Source organism: Xenopus laevis, chromosome 4S, assembly GCF_017654675.1.
Source record: "Xenopus laevis strain J_2021 chromosome 4S, Xenopus_laevis_v10.1, whole genome shotgun sequence".
Taxonomy (NCBI): Eukaryota; Metazoa; Chordata; class Amphibia; order Anura; family Pipidae; genus Xenopus; species Xenopus laevis.
This window is the reverse complement of record NC_054378.1, coordinates 71,348,542-71,357,976: the sequence shown is the minus strand read 5'-3', so window position 1 is coordinate 71,357,976 and position 9,435 is coordinate 71,348,542. Positions and strand designations below refer to the sequence as shown.

At 41.0% G+C, this 9,435-nt stretch overlaps 1 protein-coding gene across 2 annotated transcripts; it reads right to left on the bottom strand.

Annotated features, from left to right (window-relative positions):
- Positions 1-3,994: 3,994 nt before the first annotated feature.
- On the bottom strand, positions 3,995-8,199 carry tmem53.S (transmembrane protein 53 S homeolog). Of its 2 annotated transcripts, NM_001095350.1 has the most exons (3): positions 7,958-8,062; positions 6,227-6,330; positions 3,995-4,748 (listed from the first exon to the last, which is right to left on the bottom strand). In NM_001095350.1, the coding sequence occupies exons 1-3, from the start codon at positions 8,010-8,012 to the stop codon at positions 4,050-4,052; spliced, it is 858 nt and encodes a 285-aa protein (NP_001088819.1). In that variant the 5' UTR covers positions 8,013-8,062; the 3' UTR covers positions 3,995-4,049. The 2 variants fall into 2 exon arrangements, with proteins under 2 accessions (NP_001088819.1, XP_018115202.1); XM_018259713.2 differs by lacking the exon at positions 6,227-6,330 and having other exon boundaries at positions 7,958-8,199.
- Between the last annotated feature and the right edge of the window lie 1,236 nt (positions 8,200-9,435).

The following is a 9,435-nucleotide window of genomic DNA, read 5'->3' as shown; positions in this document are numbered from 1 at the left end:
CTCAGTCCTCAGCCATTCCTCATCAGTCTGGCTTAGGAGCTGAGGTCTGAGAAGGGAGGGCTGAGAGCTAAAGAGGGAGGGCTGAGGACGGAGAGCACTTGTACTGAGGGCTGAGGAATGAGACACAAGGGGGAGATTGCAACAGCAAATGTGGGCAGCATGGAGGTGTGACGGCAGCCTCTTCGGATCAGAAAGAGGCGAGTCTGCATACTTCTTCGTTAGGAGAGCGCATGCAGGATCGTGTGTTCTCCTAAAATTGCTATTTGTGGAAATTCTCTGCCCTGCTGCCCTTTCAGGCAGGGTGGATTTTGGCACAGAAATATACACTGGAGCAGAAACAATACTTCTGGGTGTAGACAGAGCAGGAAGCAGTGGAGGGAGTGGATTCTAGCCTTGTGTTTGTCTGCAGGCCAAAATCCACAATTGCCTGGCCCTAGCCTTTGCCTCATCCACCAATACTTTCTGGTTTTGCCCACTCTAAAGCAGAGCCATTTTGTTATTTCCATGTTTATTAACTGCAACTCAGCCCAACAGGAATCAACAGGTCACATTAAAAGTAATCTATTAAATGTTTAATGATAAGGTTGGTATAAATGTGATATGTTGATTGCTAGTGGACTGTGTTTGATTGTCTAGTTTAGCAAAACCAGTCCTATTTTCGCTTCAAATACACAGTCATTATGATAGTATTCACTGCAGAAAATGAATGATCAGCTTTAACCCCAGAACTGATAGATAGAACTGAACCATCACTTTTTACATGCAATCTGAAATCTATCCCATACATAGGCTGACTTAACAGCTATTAACTGATACTCCCACAGACTGCATGGTTAAGTACTAAGTAATTTCCAAATCAAGCACTGCCCGATAACATCTCCTTTTCCATCAAGTGCGATGGTTGGTATTGACTTCAGCTTGGGATTTCGACTATTTCCTTTGTTCCCCGTCCTTCCTGTACATATTTGGTTCCCTTGTCTGCCCAGAACTCTCATTGGTCTTCTCACTTCTTCACTCATAGGGCAGAGACACACGCTGCGATTCGGGGAGATTAGTTGCCCGGTGACAAATCTCCTCTTCTTCAGGGCCACTAATCTCCCCAAACTGCCTCCCCTGCCTTCCGGCCGGCTAGAATAACAGTGGCCGGCGGGCTGGCACTCAGAGCACTTCTTTTTCCGAATTCGCCTGAAGTTTCCTTCGGAAAAAAAAACGTTCCGAGTGCCATCCCACCGGCCATTTTCATTCTAGCTGGCGGGGAGGCAGTTTGGGGAGTTTAGTTGCCCATAAGAAGAGGAAATTTGTCGCCAAGCAACTGATCTCCCCGAATCGCAGTGTCTCTGCCCTTACTGGCGGCATCTGAGTAGCAGAGGGCTCCTCCCAAAGCAAAAGGCAGCCTTGGTGTTTGTTCTGGGTTTTGGGATACCTTAAGTTACAACAACAAGTACAAGGACATTGCATGGATGGCTGTCCAATATTGACTTCCCCTTAAAACCTCCATGCATGCCTGTATACTGTTCAGGTACCACCAAAGCTTTGCACACTTTTTGGGATTACCCATGTGCACAGGCCCTGCTTGATGCCTTGAATTATGAATTTAGAGACTGTGTACCCAGGAATATTCTAACATAACATGCTTATTGACTGTTTCAGAACATCCATACAGAAGGGACAATTCTGGAATCCTGGAAACTAATAGACTGTGCTAAGGTTTTTTGTGGTTTTCCAGGAATTGCCTTATTCTAAGGGGGAAACAGATGACTATTCAAGACTGACGAAGGCTGGTCCACAGTTTGCTTTGAGATTACAACGTCCAGGCAGCCTTGAGAAAGAAGAGGACTAAATCCCCTCTTGTGTGTGCGAAAATAAAACTTAGGCCCTGTGGACTCCCCTACCCTTTCCCTATTTACATCTCCTAATAGCACAGCTATTGGTAAATGTCTTGTTTTATGTATATATGTATATTTCCTCCCTCTGAGGAAATTAGCTTCAGATGGGCGTCTTTTGCCTCAATATCCCTGAATATCTTGTAAATTATATCCTTATAAACAGTGAGTACTGATATCATCAGTTATAAACAGTGAGTTCTGATGTCATTTCTGTCACAAGACTCACAGAAATGTGTGTATTATAATAAATAAAGTAGGGATGCACGAATCCACTATTTTGGATTCAGCCGAACCCCCGAATCCTTTGCGAAAGATTCGGCCAAATAACGAACCAAATCCTAATTTGCATATGCAAATTACAGGTGGGAAGGGGAAAACATCTTTTACTTCCTTGTTTTGTGACAAAAAGTCACTCAATTTCCCTCCCCACCCCTAATTTACATATGCAAATTAGGACTCGGATTGGCCGGGTAGAAGGATTCGGTGCATACCTAAAATAAAGTACCACCTGTTGCAAAATATGAGGATATTAGAAGTTACCTCGGAGTTCCATGACCTGTATAAAAACACTTGGCCTTGGGCCTCGTGTTTTAATATGGTCATGAAACTCCTTGGTAACTTATAATATCCTTATAATTTACAAGAGGGGGTACTTTATTCACGATATAAACGGCTCTTAGTGATGTCAGTTATAAATAGAGCTTAGTGATGTCATTTTTGTCACAATACTAAAACTTGTGTATTATAATAAAGTACCCCTTTGGCCTCGTGCTTTTATATAGTCAAGGAAACACAACTATAGTTTATATAAACAAGGTGCTGTGTAGCCATGGGGGCAGCCATTCAAGCACAGGATACACTGTAGTTAAACTCTGCAGAACCCCATTGTATGCTAGAGTTTCTGTTGCATAACCTGTGCCTTTTCTCCTTTTTCAGCTTTGAATGGCTGCCCCCATGGCTACACAGCTGTTTGTTTATTTAAGGGATTCTGTCACGATTTTTATGGTGTAGTTTTTAATTCTAAATTACTCTGTTTACACTGCAAATAATTCACTCTACCATATAAAATGTAATTCCTGAACCAGCAAGTGTATTTTTTTTTAATTTATAATATTGGTGTGTAGGCAGCTATCTCAGGTCATTTTGTCTGGTCATGTGATTTCAGAAAGAGCCAGCACTTTAGGATGGAACTGCTTTATAACTGAATGTGTTGGATTTTACTATTGAGTGCTGTTCTTAGATCTACCAGGCAGCTGTCATCTTGTGTTAGGGAGCGGCTATCTGGTTACCTTCCCATTGTTCTGTTGTTAGGCTACTGGGGGTGGAGGGGGGTGATATCACTCCAACTTGCAGTACAGCAGTAAAGAGTTACTGAAGTTATCAGAGCACTAAATATAAAAAAAAAAATATATGTTTGCTCTTTTGAGAAAGGGATTTCAGTGCAGAATTCTGCTGGAGCAGCACTATTAATTGATGCATTTTGAAAAAAAAAAAAAAAAGTTTTCCAATGACAATATCCCTTTAAACTACAGTAGGGTTTTTTTAAGCAAACAACAATTTTACCAGTGCATTACATTATTTTTCATTATTTTAAAAAACACATTATTTATTAAAGAAACAATATCAAAAAAATGAATTTCCCCCTCTGTGGCAAGTTGGAGATGGCTTCAATTATTGCTCACAGAGAAAGTCTGTGACCAGAGAAAGACAGACGACTGTTCTCTGCTTGCCCGAGCATCATCTCAAGCTCTATTTTTTTTACTGTTGGCGGTAACCTGAAATGACTAGCAGATGCTGTTGTTGTTCAGATTTATTATATAAGCAATTTGACAACTGCTAATATCTTGAAAACCAGAAAAAAATTATGTACATTGCAACAGTGCTTAGAAGGATGTTCTGAGCAATTTCAATGTGTTTGGGGGTTTAAATTTACATTTTTTGGTGAACTGTCAAACCTTTAATTTATATAAAATTATAAGTTTCTGTCCAACTTTTTTCTTCCTAATGCTATGACTGAAAAAATGTTTGTGTGTTTTGTGCATTAATTAAGCATAATCATTGTGAATGGTAGGTTACAGAGGACAAAAAATAAAATAATGCATACAGGGTAAACAAACAAACAGCTATTTATTTGTCACAGTCCACACAGGTTTGTTCTGACATTTAAAAGGAAACAGGGTGTTCACTCCTCAGCATAGATATGGATGCTTTTCTGACACAGTCCCTTAAAAAAGAAGTGCAAATTTCAGAGTACCTCTGTGGAAACCTACGGAAATGACTGACATGTTCTGACTTTCCAAAGTCCAAAGTCTCAGTGGGAAGGCATCGTCTTCTTCTAGCAGCAATCATAGACTCTACATCAAGATACGAGATAATAGGGTCAGCCCGGGAATACAAATAAAGCTGAGGCCAGCGCGAGGGGTCCTTCTTCATAGCGTCATAGTGATTCTCATGCAGGAACCTTGTCAATGGGTATAGCAGGATCCTTAGAATGATTACCAGAATTGCAAAAGCTGCTAAAGCTAAAAAGCGAAAAGCCTTATTAGTGGAAGTTCTAAGGATAGTATCCAAAGCTCGTACTGAGCCAATGACATTTCGGTTTCCTGGAGCACTATCAAAGATGGTTCCCACTACATGCAGTTTGTTCAGGGGGCAGTGAGAGTGTAGCAGCTCCACAATATATCGGTATAACATGAAGCCACCATTACTAAAAACATGGAACACAATGGGACTTTTTTCAATTTCATAGTCAAAGAGCAACTCCAGAAGCTTTTTTGCATCTTCACGTAGTGAGTTGAGGCCCAAAGACTCTGTGATGAAAACTGCTTTCCAGGCTGCAGTATATTTTATAACCGTACAACCCTGTAAAAAAGCAAATTATGCACATTAGGTAAACAAAGATAAACAACAAGACCAGCAAAGTAAAGAAAGAAGAAGAAAATCACAAGTGTTTTAACAAAATTTGAAACTGTTGTTTGACTTTTAATTACAGCTGGTCCCAGACATTAATTTCTTGCTATAATTAAAGCAATGTTATGTGGTCTAATGTAAGTTTCTTTATGTCCCAGTATTGCTGGCACCAAAGTAAGATTGTGAGGCTGACAACAAAGTATTTCAGCCAGTGGAAAATGCCAGAAAGCCAATTTCTATTCTCTTGAATGGGAAATGTTTGGCAACATTGGTACTAGCAATTCATACATTTGCAAAAATGATTTTTATTTGCTTATGTTCAATTCCCCATAAATTCAGATGAAAAATACACACTAGCATAAAAGTATCCAAGACTGTTTATAAATGACAAAAAGACAACAACGGCCATTTATTAAGACGTTATTATATTGGGTTGCGACTATAAAATAAACAGTCAGCGGGCTTGAATAATGATCTGTAAAAATAATTAAGCAAAAATAGCATTATTTAAAGCTGCTACGGGCAAAAGGTACTTTACAGCTACATATTCAATAAATGCCCAAGATTGCCTATGTTGAGGGGGTTGTGGGTGCACACCTGAGGCCAATTTCAAAAAGTTTAGAGCCCTGTCTAAATGATTCCAGTAAATATGCAAGTGCATGTAATTTTGAAACAGGGTTTTTTTGTTACAAAATTATGATCATAATATTGATAAGCCACCAAACCATGTCAAGGTAAAACCCCAGATGGTGGTCCCTAACTTATTTATCTCTAATCATAGTAGAAAATGAATTTTACCTCTCTGTTTAGTAACAATTCTTTATGTAAACATCTCCTGTGCCTTGGTTTCAAACTCTGTGCTAAATCCTCCCCCGCCAACTGCTGAGCGGCTTTTAAGAGGGAGAGACCTAAACCAACGCCCATTTTAGAAAAAAAGAAGTAAAGTGCTGTAATTAAAATCAAAGTGGAGTGATATGTGCAGTTGCACAATAGTGTGTATACATGTACAAGTGAAATTGTGTATGGTAGTGAAAAGGGGAAAGTGTGTGTGTATTTGGGAATGTGTATGAATGTATGCATAGAATGAAAGTGTGTAAAGGGAAACTAAATAAAGAATGCAATAAGTGTAATGTGTCTGTGTAATAGAAAAGTGTTTAACGTGGTATGGTGGCTTATCAATAGTATGATCATAACTTTGTGACAAAAAAACCCTGTTTCAAAATTACATGCACTTGCATATTTACTTGAATCATTTAGACAGGGCTCTAAACGTTTTGAAATTGGCCTCAGGTGTGCACCCACAACCCCCCATTTTTGTACAAGATTGCCTATGCACAATATTCTCTATTCACTCTTACACCATTTTGTTTAAAGAAAGAAATATATTTTTTAAGAATAAAGAGAGGGAAACATTTTTGGATACTACCTACCTGGTTATGATAGATGGCACTGTATTTAGCTAGATAGTGATCTTTGCATCCTCCCCAGCCAAGCAAAATAACCACTGGCTCCCGCTCTGGGTCCCATGGCCAGCCTATAACAACAACGAAATTGTTATTGTGTGCATTTCTAAATTTCCTGTTCTTTAAAAACTTTTGTTGTAAGCTTTTTTCCCTAACTGACAGCTCCTACTGCCCAAGGGGTCATTCTATAAGTACCAGACTTCTCTGTTCATAAGGCTCCTAACATTAAATAACAGAATACACCGAATTGGATGCGATCTACCCAAACCACCTTAATGAACCAATTTTCAACACGATTATTAACCCTATAACTGAGTGGATCTGGTTGCAGATGCCCCGGACCGGTATCTTAAATTCCTACATTCAAATGCATTCAGTGTTAACTGGTCATTTGCCGCTTCGAGTCTCTGGTCTGGGTGCAGCGCCCCGAACCTGCATCTTAGGGAGACTTCACGATCGGTACACTTCCAATGTTGAGCGCACTGCACAAAACAGTAGACAGCGGTGACTTTTAAGAAAACAGCTTTATTTACCCTACAATCCTCGGAACGCATTTCATGAGGTCTCACACGTACTCATAGGCATAGGTATGTATTACTAACACTCCATTAAAAAGCATTGGAAGTGTACTGCTCCTAACATTAAGCCTGAAGGACCCATCAAAGTACCCAAGGCCATCAGTCTGTGAAAGCTGCTGAGAGACTCCCAACCTAATGTTATCGTTAGGTTGAAATTCCGAGTGCAATTTATTGTATGCTCCCTTTTTTGAAGATGTTAAAAGGAAAGATAAGTCTAATTCACCGAGGGGTATACTCCCCCAGTATATTCACACAATGATTCCCGGTGCACTCAAGGTAGAGGGTTGATGCAGCCTGGGGGCTGATTGTTGGCCTGCTTTTTTTCCACATGCCAAGAATCCACCACATCTGGCATTAGCCTAAGGGGTAGATTTATCAAAGAGTGAAGTTAGAGATCTCCATAATCTGCAGAGTGAAATAATGCCTCTTTCCGTTCATTTCTATGGGATTTTTAAAGGCGCATTCATCAAATGTTAAACTTTCACTATCACCCTTTGATAAATACGCCTTTAAAAATCCCATAGAAATGAATGGAGAGAGGCGGTATTTCACTCTGCGCACTGTGGAGATCTCTAACTTCACTCTTTGATAAATCTACCCCTAAGACTTTCCTTGGCCTTTAAATCAAATGAATTTTGCACAGCCTATTTATTTACACAAATGTATTTTTACACTAAACAGTTCTTTTAAAGTTCACCTTTAAACAAACTCCTAGTATGACGTTGAGAGTGACAGTATGTGGCAATTTGCAATTGGTTTTAAATACTTGGGGTTTTTTGAGTTTTTTATTAAGAAACTTTCCAGCTTGCTATTTTTAGCAATCTGGTTGCTAAGGTTCAAATTCCCTAGCAACCATGCATTGGTTTGCACAAAAGACTGGGATATGAATAAGAGAGGGCCTGAATAGAAAGAAGAGTAATAAACAGTGGCAATAGCAATACATTTGAAGCCATACAGGGCATTTTTTTTAATGGGGGGGGTAACTGATTAAGAAGGATGGTTACAGCTGGAGTGATTGCAGCTCATATCCCATTGGCCGGAGGGCCCGATATCAGCGGCGCAAAAAGATTAAATATTACATTTGCCAGTATGACTGCCGCTACTCTGAAGCTCAGTTTACCTTGCAGAGACGGCTCTGGAAACTCAATCGTATAGTCCAGCTCCGAGTCCCCCATGTTTGCCCGCGATCTGTCTGTTGTTTCTTTGGACTTTTTAAGTAAGTCCCGATATCACCGGAAGTCATTGCGCCGTTCAGTAAACCTTGCGGACATCACGTGATGGTATGACGTTCTCTCTCTAGAACAGGCGTTCTAATTCTGACGAGCGTCTATAGAGACTGTTGCAAGGCAACGTACCAACGAGACCACGGAACATTTTTTAGTGGTGCTAGTTGGGCCCCTCCCACTTTGCTGATAACGGAGCTTGATAGGTTATCATAGAACACGTTTGAATTTGAACACGTTTTAGTGCTTAGTGCTCTGTTTGGGAGGTAAGCTTAGGTATGGCGGGCGGAAGCTTATGGGGGTGCACAAAGCCGTAGTCGACAATACGCTGGATCTAGTTATCTAATATACTGATGTTAGAATGCTAATTAGGCCCCACTAAAAAGTTATAAATCACATGGCCGAGAAGGTAACCGCGCCTAGGTAGTAGCAGTGATGGTCTATATCTTTTTTGGAAATAATATTTAATTTTTTCCCTATTAATAACATTGAGTGCTAGTTGGCAACCCTAACCATGTGTAGCTCACTCTGCCCCTCTATATTATTCTGGTCCCTGATGCTGCCAGCAGGGCCTGATTTACAGAGATGCCACCCCTGGGCCCGCTGTCGTTCATTGCCCTTCCCTTTTATTTGCTTAAATTTTCATTATCGGGACCGTAGCAATGGGGATTTGTGCACGATAAATGTAAAAAACTATCTCCTGCACATCTCCAGTGTTTCTGAACTAATGTGGATGTGGTTGGGCAGCATGCTGCCCCCTAAAATTCTGCCGGCCTGGGCCTTGGTGGCCTCTCCACAAATCCAGGCCTGTCTGCCAGCAACTGCGGACTCGAGTTTCGATGGTGCGATTTGTAATTATGGGGCTGGGGCTACTGTCGCTGTGTTGTTTCTAGTCACCCTCTGTTATAATGTCTGATAGTGTACACTTTGTTGATTCTGCTTTGTGATTTCTCACATGAAATAAATGAAAGGAGAAGGAAAGACTGAATTTACTTGGGGGTGCCAAAAGTTACTTACCTGACACCCTGGCCGGTGCTCTTAGCAGAAAACTGCACCGGTCCAGAGGTTCTTTCAGCGAGCACCACGGATCGGCCGATTCCTTCTTCTTTCTGACTGCAGATGCGCGGTAGTGCGAAAAGCCAAACTTTAACAAAGAAGTCGGCTATTTTGTTCTACTGCGCATGCGTCTGCCCTGGGAAAGGAAGCCAATTGCTCGGTGGTGCTCACTGGAAGAATCCCTGGACCGGTGCAGTTTTCTGCTGATAGGAGCGCCAGCCTGGGGTGTCAAGTAAGTGTATGTGTATATATATATATATATATATATACAGGGCCGCCATCAGGGGGGGACAGGGGGGACAAGCGTACCGGGCCCGGG

What these genes read in the sequence shown, in the direction of transcription:
- tmem53.S (NM_001095350.1), bottom strand. Translation starts at nt 8,012, where the DNA reads ATGGGGGACTCGGAGCTGGACTATACGATTGAGTTTCCAGAGCCGTCT. An exon ending in TCCAGAGCCGTCTCTGCAAG is followed by an intron (nt 6,331 to 7,957) that starts GTAAACTGAGCT and finishes TTGTTGTTATAG; the next exon opens with GCTGGCCATGGGACCCAGAG. An exon ending in GTGCCATCTATCATAACCAG is followed by an intron (nt 4,749 to 6,226) that starts GTAGGTAGTATC and finishes GCTTTTTTACAG; the next exon opens with GGTTGTACGGTTATAAAATA.